Source organism: Gekko japonicus, unplaced genomic scaffold (genome assembly GCF_001447785.1).
Source record: "Gekko japonicus isolate JY-2015 unplaced genomic scaffold, Gekko_japonicus_V1.1 scaffold1865, whole genome shotgun sequence".
In the NCBI taxonomy this organism is placed as follows: Eukaryota; Metazoa; Chordata; class Lepidosauria; order Squamata; family Gekkonidae; genus Gekko; species Gekko japonicus.
The window spans coordinates 164357-176465 of NW_015168710.1; the positions used below are offsets into that span (position 1 = coordinate 164357).

Below are 12109 nucleotides of genomic sequence, written 5' to 3' on the forward strand. Positions count from 1 at the left end.
AAAAGGAGCAGCGGGGGGGGGGGGGGGGGGAACCGGGAGGGGGGGGGGGGAACTTACCTCCTCCTGCTGCTTCCTCCTCTGCCTCCTGTGTGGAGATCCCCCCCCGCGAGTATCGCGGGTCCCAGGCTGGCTGGAAAAAATCACCCCAGAAAGAGAAGCAGCTTCGGGGGGGGGGGGTTTGAATTGGCATGGAGAGTTGGACAGTAAAGTCACCCCAGGTCCCTGAGACTGGAACAATTCCCCCAAGGCAGGGTGTCTCTAGGACAGCAGGGGGACGGCAGAGATGACCCCCCAAAAGGAAAAGCAGCCTTTTTTGGGGGGGGGAGAATGGCAGAGAAGTTCCCCCTCAAAAAAAAGCAGCCCCAAAATAAAAACCCCAAGGAAGGGGTAATCCCTCAAGGCTTAACAACTGCAACCCAAAGTGGGGGTGTGAAATGAAATAGGGGGGGGGAAGGAAGGGAAACCAAACCACTAAGGAAAGCAGAGCAGACAGCAGGAAACTGCTCCAAAGTAAATAGCGGCTCATGTGAAAAAGAGAGAACAATCCAAACAAACAAACCAAAAAAACCCACAAATGGCCAAGGAACCCAAGACAAAGCAGAGCCCCCTGGCCCCTGACTGAGTGCAATGCCCCCCACGCCCAGGAAAACCATTCAACTTTGTTACTAAACTAGTACTACACCATCTCTGACCAACACCCAACAAAGCACATGTGCACTTCTCTCAGACTTATGTAGCATTTGAGTCCTGTTGTGACAAATGGGAGCTCTTGGCAGGCAGCAGTGTCCTTTGAGCTTTGGATGGTCCCTATTGGTGTTGTCTAGCAGTTCCACACCGAGCTTTCTGGGTTGGTTTCGTTCTTCTGAGCTGCCCCGGGCTGCACCCCGTAGCTTGGAGGTTTATTCAGAGACTACATACATGGCAAACAGCACGTCCTGAGTCCTGATCATGTGGTTTGTGCCCATCTCTACTACTGGATTTTCCCATATTAAAACTGTCTGCAGAAGAGCATATCATATCTTTGGGCATGGGTGCACATGTCTTTCAGAAGCATAGTAAAAATTTACATTGACGAACTGGATTAGTGACCTTATTAAGTGTTTTTCATGAATACATGTAATCTGTAAAAGACACTTAGCAAAGACAAATGTGTACCTACTGTGTTATCATTCCGCACCATTAAAACAAGTGGGAAGATTAACATGGACTATAGTGAAGGTATATAGAATCATAGAGTTGGGACCTCCAGGGTCATCTAATCCAACCCCCTGCACAATGTAGGAAATTTACAAATGCCTCCCCCCCACACACACACACATACAAAGTGATCCCTGCTCCATGCCCAGAAGATGGCAAAAACACTCCAGGATCCCTGGCCAAACTGGCCTGGAGAAAAATTGCTGCCTAACCCCAAAGTGGCAATCAGCATTTCCCTGGGCGTGTAAGAAAGGGCCACAAGAACTAAGCACTGATGCAACACTTCCTGTGTTCCTTCTCATGATCTGCCTAAGTTCACAGAATCAGCAATGCTGTCAGATGGCCATCTAGCCTCTGAATACCTCCAAAGAAGGAGAGCCCACCATCTCCCAAGGAAGCCTGTTTCACTGAAGAACCGCTCCAGGAAGCCCTTTCTAATGTTTAGCTGATAACTCTTTTGATTCAATTTCAACCCATTGGTTCTGATCCGACCTTCTGAGGCAACAGAAAACGACTCCGTACCATCCTACTTATGACAGCCCTGTGTGTTGAACACACTCCATACCTGCCCCTGTATGTATGGCACTGTGAGGATAAACTTAAAATTATTTTTAAAAGATACTTCTTAAATTACAGAAGCTCAGGTACATGAGAATGTATGTATTCATATATGTATCTATGGCTTTTCTAGGCGAATCATACCACATCCACCTCCTTGGAGTCATATTCTCATAGTATGTGTTCAAAAAGGCAGGAATTGCTGTTGCACATTATAGGCAATGCAGAGGTTTCTGTCCCTTTTATACTTGTACCTGCTACTTTCATAATGTGCAAAGTATACCTAGTTAGAGATCCAAACAAATGTGAAATTAGTTCAGTGAGCCAAAATGAGTGGTAGATTTGTTTTTGTTTTTCCAATGGGGGTATCTTTCTGTGTTGCATAACAACTGCTTATTAATCTTTCAAGAGCAGTTTGTGATATGAATACAGGAGGCACTTCTGTTAGCTCCATGAAATTCTGAACTTTTTCTTGAAATAAGTTCTTTGCATGAGCTTAGGCAACTCCATGGACCTGGAGTCTTCTTTTTCTTCTCTGTTCTGAAAATTAAGAGTGTATGACTTTCAGAGGGGTTCCTGTATTAGTTTGTTGCAGCAAAAATAAACAGGATGCTTGTGGTTCCCTAAAGACTAATTTTTATTTTGGCATACACTTTTAACTACTAGTGCCTACCAGATGCATCTGGTGAGCTGTAGTTCACAAAAGTTCATGTTTGGGGGCAGAAATTGTTAGTCTTAGGTTGCTGCAAGATTGCTGTGTGTTGTTAAGAGCATATAAAAATGTTTATAGCTATATGTTTTTATTCTAAAAACCATACTTTATCCTTCTCAAGATAATTGTACTTGTATTAACTGAAAAAGTCCAATGCCCTAACATGTGTGACATGTATTTATAGGGTCCCCTATTCTTCCTGAACCACTTAAGCCACAGGCTGCAGTTCCTGTTCATCCCACCACTCAGCCACCCTCTGTCCTAAAGATGCAGGATCCTCTAATTCCTATGACAGCATCATCTCAAACCATTTCTCCCCAAAACCTGGAAGCGCCACCACAGCCTCCGCCTCGCAGTAAATCGTCCCAAAGTTTGCCTTCTGAGCCCATTCCTTCACAGAAGCAAGTAAGTATGCAGTGGCTTATTAATATTATGTTCTGACACATAGCTTTTCTTACTTGACAGCAAACATAGTACTCGTAGCTACCAAGTCTCTTTGTGCATTTAATCTATAGTATAGAGCTTTCAGAAACTGTGTAGTAGAAAACACAGATTGGGCCAATTACACTGACTGATAAAGCAGTGCATTAGATTTGGTTTACAAATTTAAAAATGCTTACAGAAGAAAAGGACAGGTGAGGAGAAATTTCCATGTTTGCTTTTTAGATTGAGGAGTTGGACCACAATTGACCTAGAGTGGACAGCTCAAAGGTCCAAACAGCAAGAAATCCAAATTTTGTAATATGGCCCCTCCCTAGGCTAGGCAGACCTAAAACATGTTACATGTATTTTTCTGCTTGAGAACCTATGACTTGACATTTAAGTCCTGTCCATGGGTGATAGGTCAGTTAGAAGCATGAACTTGGTAACTATCCTAGACATATTACAAAAAACATAAACCTGTCATAAAAATGATAAGGAGGCATAGTCCTCAGATTAGATCAGTCCCATTAATGGAACTTAAATATGCTAGTGCTACCTTGCAAATCGTTAAATGACACTGGAATTGCAGGGAAATACAATAGTGCGAATGTTTTCATTTTGAGGCATCAACTAGTTGCCACCTGGCTGAAGTTGTGTATTAAATTAAATTAAATTAAAAAAAATACTTATAAGTGTCATATGAATACTTTCTTAGAATTAAGTTCCATTGAATTCAATGGGGTTTACTGTCAGGTAAATGTGCTTGAGGATCATGGCTTGCATTTCATTATATACAATTTCATAATATGCAAGAATATTCATTTGAATAAATTAGTTTAGAGCAAAGCTTACAATTTTAAAACACATGGGGGAAAGCCAATATAAATTACATTTCCCATTTTAATCTATTTTAAAAACAAATAGCCCAATTAGCCCAGTTTGGTCTGAGCTTGTCAGGCCTTGGGAGGTAAGCAGGCTGGCCACAGTAAGTACTTGACTGGGAGACAACCAAGGAAGACTGGAGTTGCTATGTGGAGGAAGGCAATGGCAAACCGCCTCTGCTGATCTCATGCCTGGGAATGCCCCATGGAAGGGGTTGCCATGAATCAGTTGTGACTCAACAGCCTGTTCTTTTTCTTCAGGGAATGCAGTTATAGCCTAGGGCGTGTGTTAGCCTAAGTAGCTCTAGTTTTGTCAGACCTTGGAGGATAAGCAGGGTCAGCCATGGTTAGTATTTGGAAGAAGGCAATGACAAACCACCTTTGCTCCTCTATTACTTTGAAAAAACCCAGTCCTTGGGTCACCATGAGTTGGTTGTGGTTTGATAGCACACAGTTGTTATTAAGAACAAATAGTGCATACTACTTGATAGAATAATTAAAATATTGATTTTTAGCTTAATAGAGTTTTTACACTATTTAGGGATTCAAGACTTCTCATGCTGCCCATGTACTTTTTCAGTACTCAGTTATATTTAGAGATGGTGCAACTGGGAAACAAATGGATTTCTCCATTTTGACACTCTGTGCTTAGCTTAGAACTTACTTATAGACTAGGGCTGTAGTCCTGTTACCACATAGTAGCAAGTGCCAGTGAATCCAGTAATATTTACTTCTAGGGTTGCCAGTTTATCTAGAACAAAGAACTGGTAGTTACTGGGTGGAACAGTTTCACCCTTTGTATAGAAAGTAAATTTACGTTGAATATGACTTAAACAACTCAGTATTTCATTGGAGAACTGAACACATTGCAGAGCTCATGTAGTTAAGAAGCATAAGGGTAGAAGAGAACAAGATAAAAAAAGGCATAAGGTAGAAGAGAACAAGATCAAACAATTCAGTGGATAATCCTGATGAATACAGGACAGTCTCCTGGTACTTAGTGCATGTGATGACTTGTGTACAAGAATCCCACAATAATATATAAATATAAGATAAGTGATATTAACCTGGATCTAAAAATCAGTGTGGGCAGACATGCACTTCTGCCATTCTGTGTGTCTCCATAAAGATCTTTAGATCATAGCCATTCAGATGTTGTCTACAGAGAAATAGGTTCACAGGACCCTGCATCCTTCCATTTCCAAAGGTCAGAAGCTCCGCACCCCAAGTCTTTGTCTGGCAATGCCTCAGTTCCTTACTCCCAGTTTTAACCCCTTTGTTGCTACTGTGAGCACCCCAATGCCCCACAGTTCCTTACTCCCAGTTATAGCCATATGTTGCTGCTGTGATCTCCATAATCTCTAGATGGAGAATTGGGACCCCAGTCCCCCTCTCTTTAACTCTGGAGTGTCTTACAGGCTCAACCTCTGAGCGGCATTCACTGCCCCACTCTGGACTAGCTGCCACAGGAGCAAACACAGAAGAACTGTGTGATTTAGGGTCGTCCAGAGATTGTTTTGGGGTACAGCTTCCCCTCCCCAAGTTTCTGCATGTGCATTTGTCCTGGTGGCACCCTACTTTGGAGCAGTTAGCACAAGAACTGGGCTTTGGACCAGGAAACAACATAGATTCACTTGCGGGGCTGAATGTGGGGGTGTATGATATATAGTGGTTGAAACCTTATTTTGAAGTGCAGATCTTTTAAATTATCCTCAATAATTGTGATTAGATTTATGAATAAGGAACTGAGAACTAACTTCAGCGTTGTTGAGAATTAGAAAGATTTAGATCTTGGAGGCAATTTTACAACATTTTTTAAAAAATATATAAATTTGTTTAGAAGGCAGATTTAGAGTATCCTCTGCACAGGTCCCCTTAAATAGCATGGTATGAGATAGCCCTGTAGCTAAGGACTTTTGGGGGGGCTGGGGGGGCACCAGCTAATTCAGTCAAAGGCTCCAGGGCAAGGGCTGCAGCAGCCACAGCTTCCCTCCCTCTCCCCCTTCCCCCCTGCAAGGGCAGGCCTTCCCTGCAGAGTGTCTGGCTCTGGCTCCCTTCCTCCCAAGGAGCCCCAGTGCCTCTTCCCACAGTGCAGCACCAGGGGCAGCATGATCTCCATTCTCAGCTCCCTCCCAAGGCCCACTGTGGCTAGGCTGGAAATGAAGGTCCCGTGTGCGGGCTTATTAGCACATTGCCTTGCCTGGCTGGGCTTTATGTGCTGCTGGCGCGCAGCGCAGCAAGCATTTGGTGGGAGCCAGAGATGTAGGCTTCTCCCCCCGCCATTCATGCTCACTGCCTGTGTGGGTGGCTCTCTCAGCCCAGCCTCACTGCCACTGCTGCTACTGGTGCCTCCGCTGCTTCTGAAACCACTGCCCTTGTCCTCCCTGCCAACAGGCTGACAGGCAATTGGGGGGTGGGGAAGGAGAACTGAGGCTCAGGAATGGGCCCCATAAAAACTGCTAGGGGGCTGGGTCCTGTGAGCCCCGTGGTAGCTACGGGCCTGGTATGAGAGCAGTACAAGTGTCTTGGAGGAGACCTAGGACACTGCTAGTAGATGATATTGCAGCAGTCAGGCATAACAGAGTAGCAGAATGTACCGAAATACTGGGTTATTTAAATGAAGTTCAAAAGAGAGCTGCTTAACTTGCCTCAAATTTGTATTTGCAGTAATGCAAAAATCAGTGTATGCAGACTGTAGATTGTGTCAGGAATTATAATAATCTTAGCATCTGTACTACAATGGCTAAAAGTCAGATTAAGTTGATTTACAAGTTACTGAATTGCAGGGGTGGTCTTAATGATTCTTGGTCCTGGGGGAAACTCAAGGATGGAGCTCTAGAATAGGGATGGGCACAAACCGGCTCACAAACTAAAGAATTTTGGTCGGTTCATGGTTCATGAAATGAAGTTTGTAGTAGGTCAACTGGCATTAACTTTCAAGGTGTTCGTGGTGGTTCATGCCAGTTTGTGAACGGATACATTTCCAGACAGACGGTCTCCGCTCAGTCTAAATGTTTACCAAACTTCAGAGCAACAGGGGGGCAGAATTCAAAGGGCATGTAGAGGAGCATCTGGAGGAGGTCCCAGCAACTTTGATGTCTTTACAGTATCTGTTCTATACACTCCTGAACCTCCTGGACCTCCGTCTGTCAAAATGACTGCTTGTCGTTTCCCCAGAAAGCACTTTCTTGGGGGCACCTTCTTTGGAGGGCCATAATTCGGACCCCGTAAATCCAATCCTCACCAAACTTGGAGGGCAGGTAGAGGAGAGTCAGCCGGAGATCACCTGCAAGTTTGGTGTCTCTAGCACACTGTGGGGGGGTGTGTTCTACAGACTCACAAATCAAACCAGTTTGTTTAGCCACTGAACGTTTGTGACAGTTCATGGATTACAAACTGGGCACACCATGAACTGAACCACATTTTCCCAGTTTGTGCCCATCCCTACCCCGGAATCACTCTCACAGTGCACAGGGAAGGTGATCTGCTGTAGAGTGGTCAGGGCACCCCAGTGTATAGCTGGTTGATCCCCACATACTGCCTGAGTCTCAGGCAGTGAGGAAATCAGTGTCAGCCTTGTGGTAGTGAGTGCTTCAGAGCAGCAGCAGGTACAGCTGTATGCAGGGTGGTGGGGGCAGCTAATGAAGCCTCCTCAGCACAGGACCCGGAGGAGGCAGCTTCCCCAGATGCCCCATGCCTGAGATCTCCCCTACTAGATTGGCATACTTACATGAATAGTCTTCTGATCACTCCAGATTCCATCATTGCTTAAGATTAAAATATCTGGAATTTTCAGCACAAGGCTTTCATTTCATACACTGCATTAAATCTTTAATAAGGCAAGTTAATGGTTAAGGTCACACTGCAGCTCAAGGTATTCACGTCACATGCAAGAAGCCTTGGTATCACAAGTTAAAATGATCTCAGGTAGCAGGTGTTGGGAGGAACTTTTTCTTCCTCAGACTTAGGAAAGCTGCTGCCAGTCAGGATAGCCAATATTGAGCTTAGGTGGACCAGTGATTTGACTTGGTGTAAGGCAACTTGCTATGTCCATTGTGAAAACTACATTTAAAAAGGAACTGAAAAATGAACAGTTTGAGAAAATTAAAAATAACTTATGCTTCACAAAGGCATAATTGTCAGTTCAAACAGCCTTCTCTGTAAGACCAGGACTGCAGCTGAAGTAATCCAGCTAGTGCTGCTAGTGCTGTATATTGTTTCTGCATGTGTGTTAGCAAAATAACAGCAGTCAAATAATTGAACCAACATTTCTTATAAATCTTCAGTAATAATTATGTACAAACACTTTATTTTGAAACATGACACATAAGATATTAAATCTTGCTGGTATTTTCCCCCTTTCTCTGTATATTAAATTTAAAAATACTACTTTTGAAGCATTTTATCTTGGATTTCTTCCTAATACTTTCCTTTTGATGTCTGTCTCCTTGTCACAAGCAGGATCAACCATCAGGGTAACAGGTACTTGACTATTTACTAGTCTTATATGTGATCTCCATTCATTCTATGTTCTCCATATGTTTTAGAAAAAAAGATGTATGAGCAGTTCTGTTTCATACATCTGCACTTGCATTAAAATCACCTCCATACATGAATAGGCAGGAATACCATAGCGTCCTTCTTTCTTTTTGTGGTATATTGGTGTCAGCCATCTTGTTTAGCCTTACATGCTATGATATAGTAGTGCAAGAGTTCTCAAACTGTATCATGTAAGCCTTTCCCTAATGTGAGAAAACAATATAGAGACATGCTGGAGGCAATACCCACTCTTGTTTGGGGGAAAGACTACAAAGGAAACAGTCTTCAGATATTGCTTTTATTACTCCCCACTTCAGCACTCAGCCCCAAAGATGGGATAAACTGTTTTCTGCAGTTGCACTGGTGGAGAGAAGGGGATGGATGAGTGTATAGCTTAATGAAAAAACTGAAAATAGAGTATTGCTTATTATGCCTCTCCGGGGTGGCCTGCCTCACACATTGAGAACTGTTGCTACAGATAATACTTTATTTCATCATCTTTTCTGAAAGTTTGACACTGATTGACACTAGTACCTTGAGATTATTTTACAGAAGCAAAATGGATATTTGGCTGGGGGGAATAATTTCAAATTCTTAGTCACATGAATAAAGATTTCTTTCAAGTACAGAAAAACAAAGTTGACATTATCTAAAAGTGCCTTAATTCTTGTTTCAATACAAAATTAATAAAACAATTTTAAAAGTTGTTTTGTTCCTGAGATCTCACACTTGCTACCTTATACTCCTGAACAAAATGTTAGCTACCCTCTGCCAAATTGTATTTGATTTATATTCTGTATTTAGCTTCATTGCTACATTGCAGTAATGACAAAATATATCATGTTTTTGTTAAAAGCAGGTTATTTAGATGAAAGTGTAAGAGTTAAAACTCAATGTTATTCTTCCATGTAAAGCCTCCTACAGGATTAGTATTGGTAGAGGTGTATAATTATTTAAAAGATCAATGTATTAAATAACTGGGGCATACCTACTTAGATGTACTGCTTAAGTTCATTTGAATTTTCTGCTGTGAGTCTGTGTATGATTAAAGTCCAGATTACAAAAAGAGATGGACTCCCTGCTGCTAAACCTGATGGCAGCAAGAACATTTAGATAGGGGGAGCATTTGCACCCTGTGATAGGAAGAAGGTTGGTGGCAACACAGCCACCTACAGCCGCCTTCCTATGCTGGCTGCCAGTTTTCATTGAGCTTACGTACTTTTGTCTTGTCCCTAAGCTAGTGTCATGGCATTGGCAGGGTGGAGCACTGGAGTCTGTGCTTAGCCTCATTTTTGCTGAACTTTAAAAAGAAAATGCTAGTGAAGTAAGTGAAGAATATTTCTGAATATTGATAGAACTGGCCTGTAAGTTAAAGAGGGACAGTTCAGCCTGATCGTAAACTATTTCTTTATTAGATTTTTAAAAATTTGCTGCTCGCCCAAAGGATCTTGTGACCTACAACATTGAAAACAGATAACCAATCTAAAATATGTTAACATTAAAGTGTTAAACTATTAAAATATGTGGCAGATCATGAGAGGGAGGAAGGGTTGCATCATTGCTTAGTTCTTGTGGCCCTTTCTTACACGCCCAGGGAAATGCTGATCGCTACTTTGGGGTCAGGAAGCAATTTTTCTCCAGGCCAGTTTGGCTGGAGATCCTGGAGGGTTTTGGTCATCATCTGGGCATGGAGCAGGGGTCACTGTGTGTGTGGGAGGGGAGGTATTTTTGAATGTCCTGCATTGTGCAGGGGGTTGGACTAGATGACCCTGAAGGTACTGTCCAACTCTTATGATTCTAATAACAACCCAGACATGTAGATTACACTCCAAAGGCCAACCTAAGCAATTTGGCCTTGCATGCCCTATGGAAACTAAACAAGCTCATCAGAGAGTGCATTTCACAGGATAGGGGTCACAACTGAGAAGGCCCTTCCCTTGGCGACAGCTAAGCAAGGCACCTGGGGCACCTGCAAAGATGCGCCTAGAGGATGACCAAAGGGAGCACAGAGGGTTGTAACAGGAGTCTCATAGGTATCAAGGTTTATTAAACAATAAACCAATGTACAGCAGAATCCTATACAGAGTTACTCTAGTAGAGCTGAATCAATCAGCTTTAGACTAGAGTAACCCTGCAAAGATTGCACTGTCAAACACACTGCTTTTTTAAAATTCTTGTAAAAATTCTGTGCAAAGGAAAACAGGAGTATTCTCAAGTTCTAAAAATGGTGCTACTAACACTTTTTTCTTCCATTGTGACAAATATCTCATAATAACATCATTATTTTTGCATGAAAGAGATCACATTTTAAATCTTCAGCATTTCTTCAGTAATACTCCAGTTCTTCAAACAGAAAACCATAATGCTTCTACCAAATAGTTGCATCAGTTAATAGATAAATACACAAAACATACACTTTGTCAGTGATAGAATGGCAATAATGTGAACCATGTTTTTAGAGAAAGGAAATAAGACATACTTATTTAATATAAACCAAAATACTTTAAGCCAGAGGTGTCAAATTCAATTGTTACAAGGGCTGGATCTAAATGTTACTTTGTCAGGCCAGTCCATTGTGCCATAAAATGTAATCCCAGGTACCAGAGATATAAACTTTATAAAGGACACAAGCAAACCCAATTAACAATATTTTTGTTTACTCAAAATATGAACATGCTTAAAACATTAACATTCTTACCATATTTCCTTACAGTATCTCACTACCTGTTACACATTAACACTGGGACAGTATACAGGGACATAATGCACAGCCTCTGTCATCTGGCAGTAAAGGTAATCACTTGCTCATGAGCCAGATAAGAGCCCTAGACAGGCCTATTCCAGCCTCTGGGCTGTATGTTTGACACCCCTGCTTTAGGCAGAAGTCCCAAGCTGCTTATTCTGGTTTAGGCAAGTGGAGTAATAGGCTCTTAACAGCCAAGCAAAATGTCTGAGCACTGTATTTACTTTTCAGATTAAAGCAAATGGAGTTCATGCCTTTCAGCTGGAAATAAAGCAAAATAGTGATCCTTTTGAAGATCTGTCCCTTTGCTCACTTTCTGCATCCAAGATTCAGTCATCAGTTCAAATGTCACCAGTTGAATCTTTGAGCCAAAATAAGATGACAAAGTTGCCTTCTGCAACAGACAATTTTAATACTCTGAGTAATGTAAATTGCATGCCAGCAATGCCACTTGCAATGTATAATAAATCTGAGGCGCAGATGCGTACTTCTCCAAATCCTTTTGCTACCAGAGTGAATAGCACAAATCCATTCCCTGAACAAACTACAAATGCTGGAAACCCATTTAGAATAGAATCTGGAGTGACTTCACATTGCTCAGTAGAAGGACATGCTGCTTATCCTTTCCCACCTCTAAAGCCTCCTGCTAAAGGTAATCCTGCATTTTATGCCAATACATTTCAAGAAAATTTCAGTCTGCAGAGTACATCTTCTATAACTAACAATGTAAAGCCAAAAGGATGGGTAACTTTTGATGAAGAGGACTTTGTACTGAAGCTAAAACCAGTGGATAACCCTACAGAATTAAGAAGTAATAGTTCCATGCAAGCAACTCATTTTCCAAGTTCCCTGGGCACTGAACAAAATCTCTTTGGCTCAAGTGATTCGTTTTGCAATGTCTGGAACCGAAGTGCTGATTCTCTTCATCCACTGCCTGCAAGACCCGCACCAGCCCCTCCTATACCATCCAGGACTACCAGCACCAAATCAGCTACAGACCCTCTCTCTTCCCTCGCACCTAAGATTTTGTTCACACAAGATTTTACTGAAAGATAA

General features: G+C 42.2%; 1 protein-coding gene across 1 annotated transcript in view; it reads left to right on the top strand.

Moving 5' to 3' along the window:
• SYNJ1 (synaptojanin 1) overlaps positions 1–12109 on the top strand; it is a 78122-nt gene extending 66013 nt beyond the window's left edge. Inside the window, exons 29-30 of the mRNA XM_015415540.1 lie at positions 2652–2872; positions 11285–12109. Coding sequence (XP_015271026.1) covers positions 2652–2872; positions 11285–12109 — 1046 coding nt within the window. The remainder of the gene's footprint in view (positions 1–2651; positions 2873–11284) is intronic.